General features: G+C 42.0%; 1 protein-coding gene across 1 annotated transcript in view; it reads left to right on the top strand.

The window, feature by feature from the left end:
* The window catches only part of ntsr1 (neurotensin receptor 1 (high affinity)), a 36,857-nt gene extending 23,493 nt beyond the window's left edge, over positions 1-13,364 (top strand). Inside the window, exon 4 of the mRNA XM_067447326.1 lies at positions 12,371-13,364. Coding sequence (XP_067303427.1) covers positions 12,371-12,620 — 250 coding nt within the window. The 3' untranslated portion in view covers positions 12,621-13,364. The remainder of the gene's footprint in view (positions 1-12,370) is intronic.
* Positions 13,365-13,894: the final 530 nt, after the last annotated feature.

Genomic DNA, 13,894 nt, shown 5'->3' with positions numbered 1-13,894 from the left:
TGCTATGTGGTTGCGACAGTGTTGGGTTACTTTTAAAAATGTAATAGATTACAGAAGTTTCCCTATTTAAAATGTAATAAGTACTGCAACTATTTCAAGTACTTTATTACAGTAATGCAACTGATTACATTTGATTACTTTTTGATTACTAACAAGTGTTTTCAACTTTATTTTATTTTTTTAATATATTGTCTAGACTCAGTGACCATACATTTTGTGTTAGTAGTTAAAAAGCTCTATTTTACAAGTCAAAACAGGACAAAATAGAGAGATTTGTCTACAATGTGGCACTTAAGATTAACATTAATGAGAGGAAACGCTTCCTCAGGTTCAACATTAAAACCTTTGAGGTCAATAGCACTTTTATAGTTGGAAAACATATTTTGCACTGCACTGTTATATTTGAGCCCTTTTCTGATATCTGGAGGAAATGATTTTTGAATTTTAAACATTGGAATGCATTCTCGCCATGGTGGCAACTTTCAGACAGATTGTAGCCTAAAGCTAGCGACAATGTGGATTGATGTAATTGGCAGACATGTTGTGCTGCAAATTCAAACAAGAGAGCCAGTCAAAAGCATCAGAAAAGCATTGCTTTACTAAATGAACTTTAAATGACAGGAGGCATCGTGAACAACAAAAACGCAAAGCAACAAAATAATATTATTCATCAAATTCTAGCTTTTTACAGAAAATATTCAGATGTAACTGCCTTTGTAATAATTAACATTTTCATGTTACTGTAATTTTTTTTTTTTAAATCCCAGTAATTGTAATGGATTAGTTATATTTATTTTGTAAATAAAAAAACTGTGTGAAGGTTTCAGGAAACGAAACCTTGTCTTTCCTGAACACACCAGCAGATTCTCACTTCTGAAAGGTTCTTCCATTCATCTGGAATTTATAGTTTAGAATATAGTGAGTGAGTAACAGCGTCATGTTAACCATTTCAAGATGGTGAATGCTTTGATGTGTCTGGTGTGGTCGAATGTGGCATTTATGTATACATATCTATGGTTGTGACGGTCTTCTAATTGGTCATTGTCTGTTGATTCTTAGCTTCTTATGTAATTGCTATGGTGTTCTACAGAGGTGGACAAAGTACACAACTTCATTACATATGTAAAAGTACTGCTGGTCAAATATTACTCCGTTAAAAGAGAAAGTTGTAAAATGTTTACTTAAGTAAAGTACAGAAGTATTTCTTTTAAGAAGTACTAAAGTATCAAAAGTAAATTTCCTATTTTAAGTCAATGCATTATTTTTATTATTGTTGTATAAATGCACACTATGCCATCATGGTTTAAGCCAGTCAGTGATGTTCCATCCAACATACTAGCATACAACTAACTTAAACTAATTTAAATACTTGTATACAAGTTACAAAGCTCTTTACAAAGCTGCTGTCATTTTAAGGTTGAATGCACGGATCCAATACACTGATACACATCTGATATTCTCCCAACTGTTTACATTAACTTAAGACATAATCAACTTTGTTTATGTGAATACTTGCCAAAATTAACATTTTGACATCGGTTTTCTTCTGATCAGTGTTCAAAAAATGCTTGGAAATCATTTAACTTCATGTGACCCTACAAGAGTGATTCCTTAAAGGGGGGGTGAAACACTCAGTTTCAGTCAGTGTCATGTCAATCTTGAGTACCTATAGAGTAGCATTGCATCCTGCATATCTCCGAAAAGTCTTTATTTTTTTAATAATTATATAAGAAAGATGCGCTGTTCCGAGTCTTTCCGAAAAAAGCCGAGCGGGTGGGGGCGTGTCGTGTGAGCGGAGCTAAATAATGACGTGTGCAGCAGCGCGCTGTGTGTTGAGTCGAGTCCGTCATCCCTAACAGCGGGAAAAAAACTTTATTCAAAATAAAAATATGGCTTTTAATCAGATACAGCCATACATCTATGATCCGGAATCAGACCCAGAGGCTGCAGTTGAACAGGAGCAGCAGCAAAAACGACTAGAGCAGGACGTCTGTATGTGGTAAGTTACAAGTTATACACTAACTATATAATATGCTTAGCGACTTGTGTTATTTACATATTTATACTTGAATTATATCGTCGTATTTTTGTCTTTGAAGGTGTACATGTGGGAAGTGCAGTTGTGCACGTGTGTTTGTGTGTTTACGCGTGGTTTGTGTAGACGGTAAGCGGACTAAAAAAAACACAGACATTTGAAGCAGTCTCACTCACCCTTCTAACGTTGGGACTGCTCCATCCTTCAGCATTAGGCGATTGGAAAAATGCGGCGTCGAGCTGGGCCTTGTTTATGAAACAGTCGGCACCCAAATGCAGCAAACAGATATAAACATTCGCGCAACTCAGTTGCTGATCCGGAAAAGCAAATTACATCCACTGTTGCCTTAACGCAGGGTTTTGGAGAATCTGTGCAGGACTGTCTTGGTCTGGCAACCAAAAACGCACTTTTTTGGTGACATTATGTGCTATGTGTAATTGTCACCTGTCCAGCATCCTACAAACCAGCGCTTTGATGGGCGTAGGCTGTTGCTTTCGCTCTCTCCCTCGCTCTCTCTCACGCGCTTCCGGTAGAATTGTCCGTAAGGCCCATACAAGGAAATTCCGCCCCCACTAACGTCAATGGGGACGCATGATCTCAAAAAACTTGCCGAAACTTATGACTAACCGGAAGTAGTATTTTTGACAAAGAAATACTCCCATCAAACGTCCACCTTAACTTTTGAAACTTTGTCTATGTTTAGTATGGGATTCCAAGTCTTTAACAGTGTAAAAAGATCAGTATGCATGAAACAGCATTTCACCCCCCCTTTAAAGGCTTTCTGCAAAAACCCAAACACCTTAAAGAAGAAAATAATCATCCACTGACTTTCAAAGCTGCTACAGAAACGACTTTTGACTTCAAGGGCCTTGATAGAAATGTAGTGGAGTAAAAAGTACGATATTTGTCTTTCAAATGTAGTGAAGTGAAAGTCATAAGATTCCAGAAAAAATAATACTCAGGTAAAGTACAGATACTCAAAAAGTCTACTTAAGTACAGTACTAAAGTAAATGTACTTAGTTACTGTCCAGCTTTGGTGTTCTAAGAGTTTTTGTGTGTTGATATGGAGTTGCTATAGTATTCAGAATTTTTTTTTGTTGCTATGCTATGTTATTTTTTTTTTGTTGCCGAAGCTATTGCTACGGTGTTCTGAGTGGTTGTTTTGTGTTGCTATGCATGAGGGGTAGTTGTGTATTATACAGTTGCTAGGGTAATCAGGGTAGTTTTAAGTCTGTTGCAGTTTGCTTTTGATATTGTGCTGTAAGTGATTTGGTGTGTTGATGATAGGTATGAGATATAGCTGAAAGAATTACATTTTTATGTTTGTTTTTTTTACAGAGAAAGTCCTTCAATATGTGCCAGTGAGCTGATGCAGTACTTGATGTTGTAGTACGTTTGATGTTTTAGTAAAGCAGAAAGAATCAGAAGATGAGGAGTGAACATACACTCTAAAAAATGCTGGGTTGTTTTAACCCAATGTTGGGTCAAATATGGACTAACCCAGCAATTGGGTTGTTTTAAACCAGCGATTGGGTTGTTTTAATCCTGCGGTTGGGTTAAATATTTGCTTAAGTCAACTGCTTGGTTAGTCCATATTTAACCCAACATTGAGTTGTTTTTTACTCAGAATTTTTTAGTGTGTATGAAAAGAAGATCTAATAGAAAGGCAGCATTACGGTTTTGATGAAGAAGCAATATGGAGGAAAAAAATTGTCAACATACAAATATGGACAATATGGATTAATACCAGACTCGTAACGTCGGTCTGACATTTTACTTTTATTGATTAAGGGTAATTTCATTTAATCTGAGAGAAGGGATTCTTGCATGTATACATTTCAATAGTTTGACGCAACTGCTGCAGAATCATGTTATGCTGTATAATATCCTCAAAAGCCTATATAGTCATTCATTAAAATAACGAAACGAAAAGGAAATTAAAGAAATACATTTTTGTCTTTTTGATTAATGATTCTTCTCAGTGCTTTCATCATGCAGGGCTCATCTTCAACGTTGCCTTGGGGAGAACATTAGAAAATTCACCCAGATGACCAAGCTTCTTTAAAGATGTATCGCATATGAATTATTATACTCATTATTCATACTTTAAAGGTATTAAAGCTAAAAGAATAAATATATTTTAAATACATTTTAGAAGTATGGCATGATAACTGAAACTGTGATAAAAAATAAAAACATCTTACATGTTAAATATAAGTGCAAAATGTATATTTGGAGAGATTGTGCTATGGGGCAGTGGGACAGCAGTCTTTTTAAGATTTTTTTTTTTTGATGGTTTAGTCCATTTGCCTGCAAAGCAGATGGATGTTTGATGTATTTTTACTTTGTTAAAACTTTTTGTTAGCATATGAATGGGGAGATGTTAAGGCATTCGAGTTCATGGTATGCTACCAATATACATAATGTATTCTATCAGACAGTTTATTAAATGCCTGATGTATATTGCACACATAAATGTAAGAACTTTTTGAAAACAGCAAGCTCTAATCTGATTGGCTGAATTAGCACAATTTCCGGAAGTCAGGGAACGTCTCAGGTTACGTATGTAACCCTAGTTCCCTGAGGGAACGAGACGCTGCGTCGAAACGCTGTGAGAACGCCTCTGCGTTAATGCGTCGTGAAGCGCCTGTAGAACCATTCCATCGGAAAAAGATCGATCGTCGCCGACGTGATGACGTCGCCGACGTGATGACGTCATCAACCGGAGACTATAAAAGGTCCGCGAACACAAACAGGAACTAGCTTCTGATAAAGCCTGAAGTAAGTGATCACGGACACGCCGGGAGTATGGCAGAGCGACGCAGCGTCTCGTTCCCTCAGGGAACTAGGGTTACATACGTAACCTGAGACGTTCCCTTTCGGGGAACTCGAGCTGCGTCGAAACGCTGTGAGAACGCTTATACCCACATCGCCATAGGACCAAGTGTCTCGTATGTGTGAAGCCGAAGCGCACACGGTTACGAGAGTACCTGTGCCCCAACTGTAGATGCCAGGTCTAGTTCATAGAACCTGACAAAAGTTAAAGGAGACGACCATCCGGCCGCGTTTACAAATATCGTGGAGGGACGCCCCCGACAAAAGTGCTTAAGAAGCAGCCATACCCCTGGTTGAATGCGTCCGGACAGCCAGTGGAGACTGCTGCCCGGCCGCCTCATAAGCAAGTGAGATGGCCTCGACCACTCACTTGCTCATCCTCTGCTTAGATACTGGGGCCCCTTCTTAGGGGGCCCGAAACAGACAAACAGCTGATCAGTTTTCCTCCACAGGGCAGCTCTGTGGACATAGTATCTAGTGCTCTAACAGGGCACAGCAGATTAAACTTCCTGGTCTGACGTCGTGAAAGGAGGAGGACAGAATGCTTGAAGAGTAATGGGGCCCCGTGGGCTCGTAGGAACCTTGGGGACATAACCCGGCCTGGGATGAGAAATCCCCGGCGCAAACTCTAGACATGAGGGCCCTACAGACAGGGACTGAATATCTCTTATTCTTTTGAGAGATGAAATAGCCAAAAGGAATATAGTCCTGAGGTGAGGAACTTATCCGACACCTCCTACAAGGGTTCAAACGGAGGCTCGGACAAGCCCCGCAAAACACAGGCCAAGTCCCATGCTGGGACCCTCGAGTGCATAACAGGCCTCAACCTTAAAGTGCCACGGAGGAAACGTGTAATCAGAGGGTGTCTTCCCAAGACACTCCACCCAAAGGGACGTGGACGGCACCCAAGGCCGCCACGTACGCCTCTATTGTGGAGGGGGTCAACCCTGCCGAGAACCTTGCCTGCAGAAACTCCAGCACTGTACCAACCGGGCAGTTAACTGGGTCCCACTGGCGTTCTCTGCACCATGCTGAGAAAAGTTTCCCTTTCAGAGCGTACAGTTTCCTCGTGGACGGAGCTCTGGAGTGAAGGATGGTCTCTACGACCTCGGCCGAGAGACCTTCCTCTATGAGCCTAGCCCCCTCAGAGGCCAGGCCCACAGTTTCCACATCTCTGGGCGTGGGTGCAGGAATCTCCCGCCCGCCTGAGAGAGTAGATCCCTCCTGGTCGGAATCTCCATCGGAGAGCCTTCCAGGAAAGATATCAGGTCCGAAAACCATACTCGGGTCGGCCAGTACGGAGCCACTAGGAGTACCTGGGCCCCGTCCCGGCGTACCCTCTCCAGAACTCCTGGAAGCAAGACAATCGGGGGGAAGGCGTACAGAGGTAGCCTCGGCCACCCCTGTACCATGGCATCCAACCCCAGCGGGGCTGGATGGGTCAGAGAAACCACTGCGGGCAGTGAGAACTCTGCGCCGAAGCAAATAGCTCCCATATACCTTCCATAGGAGCTCCACCACTTCTGGGTGGAGTCTCCATTCCCCGGGCCTCAGCCCCTGCCTCGACAGGCTGTCTGCTTCCTGATTCAGGACCCCCGGGATATATACTGCTCTGACTGACAGCAATTTCCCTTGGGCCCACAGGAGGATCCGATGTGCCAATTGTCCAACGGACGGGACCTCAGACCCCCCTGGTGATTTATATAGACGACCACCGATGTGTTGTCTGCACATGGTGGCCCCTTGAGGTCGGGCAGGAACTGTTTCAATGCAAGAAACACTGCGAGCATCTCTAGCCGATTTACGTGCCAGTGCCGCTGATGTTCCTGCCATAGACCCTGGGATGAGCGACCACTCATGGTCGCCCCCCCAGCCCGTGAGAGAGGCACCTGTCGTTAGCGTTACGCGACGAACATGAGCCCCCAACACGGGACCCTGAGCGGGTTTTTCCACATGACCAGAGCACGTAGGCATCGCCGCGTGACTTTGATCATGCGGAGCGGATTTCCCCTCGGGGAGAACCCTTTTGTTTTGAGCCACCACTGCAGTGGCCTCATGTACAGTAGGCCAAAAGATATCACGTTGGACGCTGCTGCCATGAGACCTAACAGTTTCTGGAACCGTTTCACAGTGACGGCTCGGCCTAGCTACTGTTCTTTGGCGGCTGCCAGGATCGATGCTATGCGTGTTGGCGATAATTGCGCCCGCATAATTACCGAGTCCCAGTTCACACCTAGAAAAGTGGTTCTCTGAGCCGGAGAAAGCACACTCTTCTTGGCGTTCAGCCTCAACCCCAGCTTCGACATATGGGCGAGAACAGCATCTCGATGCTGAACCGCCATCTGCTCTGTATTCGCTAGAATCAGCCAGTCGTCGATATAGTTCAGTATGCGGATGCCCTGTAGACGCAGCGGCGCCAGAGCTGCATCCACACACTTGGTGAACGTGCGGGGTGACAGTGCTAGACCGAAGGGAAGTACACGATATTGGTATGCCTCTCCCCCGAAGGCAAACCTCAGGAACTTCCTGTGATGTGGAAGGATGGAGACATGAAAATACGCATCTTTGAGGTCTATGGTGACAAACCAATCCTCCGATTTGACCTGCGCTACAATCTGTCTGAGTGTAAGCATCTTGAATTTGAGCTTGGCCACCGAGCGATTCAATAGCCGCAGATCTAATATCGGGCGTAAGCCCCCATCCTTCTTCGGCACGATGAAGTAACGGCTATAAAAGCCAGACTCCCTGCTGGGAGGGGGAACCCTCTCTATAGCCCCTTTTTGCAGGAGTGTCTCTACTTCCTGTGCCATTACCAGAGCCTGCTCCGGGCCCACCTCTGTAGGTAGGACACCGCAGAAAGGAGGTGGCCGACTTCTGAACTGAATGGCGTACCCCTTTTCTATTATCTGCAGGACCCACTGAGATATATTCGATAGACGTTTCCACTCGTCTAGAAATCTACTAAGGGAACCAGCCTCTCGAGGCTGGCCTCTGGTGTATTTTGAGCAACAAGCACAGTGCCCTGAAGCGGCGGACCGGCAGGGAACGACTGACTTGACTGCTCGGGAGCCCCCCGAAGGGGAAGCGGACCACCCTCAGGTGGCCCGCGGAGACCCTCTGCGCCCCGACATTGCGGCGGGGTTGGCAGCGCGGCCCCTTGAGGATACCGAAGGAAGACGGGTACCGTATGCTGAGGTAAGCACCGTCTTCCCACGGAGGGGAAACTAAGGGAACCAGCCTCTCGAGGCTGGCCTCTGGTGTAATTTGAGCAGCGAGTGCAGTGCCCTGAAACGGCGAACCGGCAGGGAACACCTGACCTGACTGCTCGCATGCCCTCCGAGGAGGGGGCGGACCACCCTCAGGTGGCCCGCGGAGACCCTCTGCGCCCCGACATTGCGGCGGGGTTAGCAGCGCGGCCCCCTGTGGGCACCGAAGGAAGACGGGTACCGTGTGCTGAGGTAAGCACCGATTTCCTTCGGAGGGGAAATGCCAGGGACGATGCAGCTGAAGGCGAGAGATAGCTCGCAAGCGTCTCTTCGATCTTCGGCATCGCCCCATAACCATAGTGTCTCAGCCCAAATATATTACTGTATGCAGATGTATGTGGGCTGAACACTCTATATGATACCGCTTGTTTCCTCCATGACCTAGACACCTCGGTGTGCAGGTCAGGGAAGAATGGCAGGACGTTGATGCTCTGCACGAGAGGGCAGGAATCGCTCATCTAATTTCGTTCTCTCTCCTAGCACAGGGGACTGAAGTGGCGAATCTTCAGTCGCGATGCTCTCAACGTCCACCTCCTCGGAGCTGGATAGTTGGAGCACCGGCGGCTCTCTCGGGGGGGAAGAAACCGCAATGCGTGCTTCCAAGCCCCGAGAAGAACCGCTGGATGGAGCAGGTGAGGGCAGAGATAAGGCAGTGCCCGTCTCAAACCCCTCTGCAACATCCAATTGTGAACCCCACGACTGCAGCCTCCGCTCTGCCTCGGCAGCAGCGGGACCAGAGCCGCGGGGAACACGAGCCGAGGCACCCTCCTCGAAGAGTGCCCGGCGGGAGCACAGCGTTCTCAGTGGCATACGCTCACAGTGCTCGCAAGCAGCCCCCTCGAGGGCTGCCTGGGCATGCTGCGCTCCCAAGCATGCAACACAGAGAAGATGTGTATCTTTTGCAGGGAGGAACACACTTTCTGAAATTGCTGCTTTCACTCGCCATTTCTATCTATTTTATTTTCTCTTTTTTCTGTTAATATATGAAATATTTAACAAAAGGGTGGAAAATCTCTGATAATAGACAGACAAAAACACCAAATAGACAGACAGGTTCACACAGATCGCTTACTGAAGGCACAGAAGCTAGTTCCTGTTTGTGTTCGCGGACCTTTTATAGTCTCCGGTTGATGACGTCATCACGTCGGCGACGTCATCACGTCGGCGACGATCGATCTTTTTCCGATGGAATGGTTCTACAGGCGCTTCACGACGCATTAACGCAGAGGCGTTCTCACAGCGTTTCGACGCAGCTCGAGTTCCCCGAAAGGGAACACAGGTTTTTATCAGTCCCCAGGGACAGTTTTGTTTACACGTTCCCAGGCTGCTACAATGAGCTTTTCCAATAAAGAAATAGTTTGGCAAAGTTTGCAAAGATTATTGCATTGAACGTCAATAACATTGCCGAGCTGATAGATATTCATACTGGTTCTGTCTTCTGTGGATATGCTACATATCATAATCCTGATGTGATCAAATATCACAGGATAATGGATTATGAAAATGGTGTCTGCCCTGTGCAGTCTAAACCTAATTTCCTTTTTTATGTGATGACGAGACATGAATCCAAGGGATATACAATTTTGAACCTCATTCATGAGGTTGCACCAGGGTGGGTCAAATGCAGACTTCATTTCAAGCATTTGACATTAATATTAACCAAGCACCCTCAAATCACAATGCAAAAACAACCCTATTTCTCTCTCACACACTCTAGGAAAAAATGGCTCTCTCTTTCAGAACAACAAAACATTGAATATAGTGCAGCGTTCATTGCAATCAGGCAGATTTAAAATTACAGGGTTTTTTTTCAATCAATTTGACATTTCTCCAAATGAATGTAGTTGCTCTTAAAATAATTAACACTAAACTAAACTAAACACACTTAAAACAGTTCAGTATTCCCTGCATAATGAAGTACTGCATTTTATTCTTGTAATGCATTTACCAAAAATAAATAGTAGGATAAAACTAAGGGCCCTGGTCTGACCGCATGGTGCAGGTTCCCTTTAAAGGGTTTGTGCACCCAAAAATTTAATTTATGTCATTAATGACTCACCCCAATGTCGCTCCACAACCGTAAGACCTCCATTCATCTTCAGAACACAGTTTAAGATATTTTAGATTTAGTCCAAGAGCGTATGCAAGTGTATGCACACTATACTGTCCATGAAAGGGAATAAAAACATCATCAAACCCTAACGAAATAAAAATATGTTGGAGTATATTGGAAAATATAATTTGTAATACATTAGGCAATATATTCACATATATGAGATTTAATATTTATATTCGCCAATATATATGAAAGCGGCAATCATTTGTATATTTTGCAATATATTACAGGGATATATAATATATTGTATAATACCATCAATATGTTATTCCATGTATTTACAATATATTATAATATATTTTGAAGTAATATATTGGTAAATATATTTTCCTTTCATAAGGGAAGTAGTCCATATGTGACATCAGTGGTTTAATTAGAATCTCTTGAAGCATCCAAAATACATTTTGAATACATCAAAAAATAACAAAAACTATGACTTTATTCAGCATTTTCTTCTCTAACTGTTTTTTCCCAATCCTCAAATAAAGATTCAAACGGTTATGAATCAGCGTATTGATTCATGATTCGGATCGCCAATGTCACATTATTTCAGCAGTTTGGCAGTTTGGCACGCGATCCGAATCATGAATCAATACGCTGAATGAAATAAAAATGTTTGTGTGCTGCTGTGTCACTGTGTGGGTAACAAGCAGTGTGTATATAAACACATTATGTACTAGACGCATATCACTAACGCGGACTTTAAAATAACAAAAAAATACTGTGCCATTTTCAGTTTCCACACCTCGTTTTCATACCATGCGCGTGCAATTGCTATTAAAACAAGAAAATAGCATTTGCAATTTTCTTTACTTAACCAAAAAAATTTTTCTGACATTAAAATTTAGTCGGCTGTTTTGAGAAAATGATGCATGTGATTTGTAATTGCATGAAGTGATGGAATTTACAGCCTGTTTATGACAATTATAAAGTGCTAAGATTACTGATAAATGTTTTGAAAGCAGTGACCTGAGTTTGGAGAATGTTTTAAAAATGACTCAGAAAACCTGTAAATCAGCCATGAACACGTTATTTAATCGTTAGGTGTTATTTGATCAAAATACAGAAATACAGTAATACGAAATATGTGCTAATATGTATATATATATCTTGTGTTAAAGGTTTAGCTCATCCAAAAAATAAAATTCTGTCATTAATTACTTACCCTCATGTCGTTCGACACCTGTAAACTTTGTTAGACCTTTTATGGGTCTTGAGAGAAGAAATGTCATCGCTGCTAATAGAGGCCTTTCTGAGCCATTGGATTTCAACAAAAATATCTTTATTTGTGTTCCGAAGATGAAAAAAGGTCTTATGGGTGTCGAGGGAAATGAGGCTAAGTAATTAATAATATAATTTTAATTTTGGGGTGAAATAACCCTTATTTCTGTGACAATTTTTACAGGATTCTTTATAATAAAATAAAAATAAAAATAAATAAAATATATAATAAAAAAAAATACTGTAGTACAGCATTCATTTGAAAAATCTTTTGTAGCATTATAAATGTCTTTACTGTAACTTTTTATTAATTTAATGTATCCTTGCTGAATAAAATGGATTTCTTTAAAAATATATTATAGTAAATATGGATTTCTGATGGTATGGGGAAATTGAGAGAGAACAAAAAAGCATGTTTTTAAAGTAAAGCTGAGATAGATATGAAATAAACAATTCATCTATGTAGTCACTTGCAAAAAGTGTTTCCAGTTTTATCAAAGCTTTGCCATAATGGAGAGAGAAGTAAAGCTTAGATTTCTTTATGAGAGCTGAGCAGCAAACTGAATTCATTTAAAATTACTCAAATATCCTATATGCATATATAAAGGTGGAAATATAAATATGAAATATAAATATGTGGAATATATAAATATGGAAAATGTTACTTGTATAAATGTCGATTTCAGGCTTCAAAGAGAGAACACATTGAAATGGTATCAGAATTTTCATTATTGAGTAAACTATTCCCTTAATATTGTTTGCAATAATTTATTGATTTGGTGATTCTGGTTCAGATCGAAACAGATTCAAGTGGAAACATTTAACAAGCATGACAATGCTGCACCAACATCTCTCTCAATATATCTATTGATATATACTTTTTTTCTCTTCCACAGTGCTCTCTATGATTTCTACCACTACTTCTACATGGTCACCAACGTGCTCTTCTATGTCAGCTCGGCCATCAACCCCATTCTCTACAACCTCGTCTCTGCAAACTACCGTCAAATTTTTTTTTCCACGCTTCGCTACCTAATCCTGCCATGCCGCCATAATAAGCAGAACCGCGCTCTCACCAGACACTCGATCAGCATCTGCAGCAACCAGACCTTCTCCACCAATATCATCAAAGAAACCATTTACTAAACACGGTCAAGATTCAGTCATTCCATTTCTCTGTTTCACTCAGCCAAGGAGAGACCACTGAAGCGAAGCATGTTTCATATTGAGTTATTATTTCAAGAAATTATTATATTCGTGCTACTGAATCGCCATATGGAGCTTTTGTGCATTGCAGAACTGGCATCATAGACACTAACCATGCTTATGGAAGGAGTTGTAGCACAAAATACACAACAAAAACAATGAATAATGACCTGAAATGGTGTAAATATAAATACAAGTTTATATATATATGTACAAATGTATATCCAGGTGTTCATCGTTTTTCATTCGAAATATGAAATATAACAACGTTGTGCAGCTAAATGAGTGAAAAGAGAAAAAAAATATTATGAAGGGAACAGACTGCGGACAGTTGCTGTTGTGTACACTGAGTCTTTATATCCAGCTGATGTACACTGGAATAACTGTGAACACAAGGACATACACCATTTTGAATATTATTTTATTCACTGGTGCACAACAGGGACATTCAAAGCGGAGGCTGCTACATTGTCAAAGAAGTGACTCCTGCTTGCAAAACACCAAGACAGTGTCACCATCCCGTAGCCTTAGCAACAGTCTACGTACAAAAAAGGCAGTGCTCTTGTGTGAAAGATGAAGAATGCTATTCAGGATCACGGGCATAATTGATTCCTCTCATTCTAAGGTATCTTCATTTAAACACTGCCTTGATTTGCAATTTGCAGAGAGAGAGAGAGAGAGAGAGAGAGAGAGAGAGAGAGAGAGAGAGAGAGAGAGAGAGAGAGAGAGAGAGAGAGAGAGAGAGAGAGAGAGAGAGAGAGAGAGAGAGAGAGAGAGAGAGAGAGAGAGAGAGAGAGAGAGAGAGAGAGAAGGAGAGTCTTCAGTGATAGAATGCAACATAGGCTAATTGGAAAAATTTGCTATACAACTCCAAAATGTACCTATACATACAATTCACTGCAGTTTCCAGCTGAAATGAACATTTGTGGCAATAAAACACCAACGACCTTTATTGCTTTTTACACACATTATTGTGTCAAGGGCAGATTGATAAAGATTAATAAAGACTTCTAGTTCCTTGCACAATACCATATTATAACCTAAAAAACATTTGCCATAGTGAATGATTTGTAAACAAACAAATATTTTTTTTGCCATAGCAAAAATGCTCTGTAGCTTACTTGGTAGAGCACTGCTCTTGCAAAATGGAGCACTTGGATAGGATTCCTGTGACCAGAGGTGGGCACAAATACTTCAAAAACTATTTTGTTACA

Source organism: Pseudorasbora parva, chromosome 6 (genome assembly GCF_024679245.1).
Source record: "Pseudorasbora parva isolate DD20220531a chromosome 6, ASM2467924v1, whole genome shotgun sequence".
In the NCBI taxonomy this organism is placed as follows: Eukaryota; Metazoa; Chordata; class Actinopteri; order Cypriniformes; family Gobionidae; genus Pseudorasbora; species Pseudorasbora parva.
The sequence above is the reverse complement of the archived record's forward strand: the minus strand, read 5'-3'. Positions and strand labels throughout refer to the sequence as shown.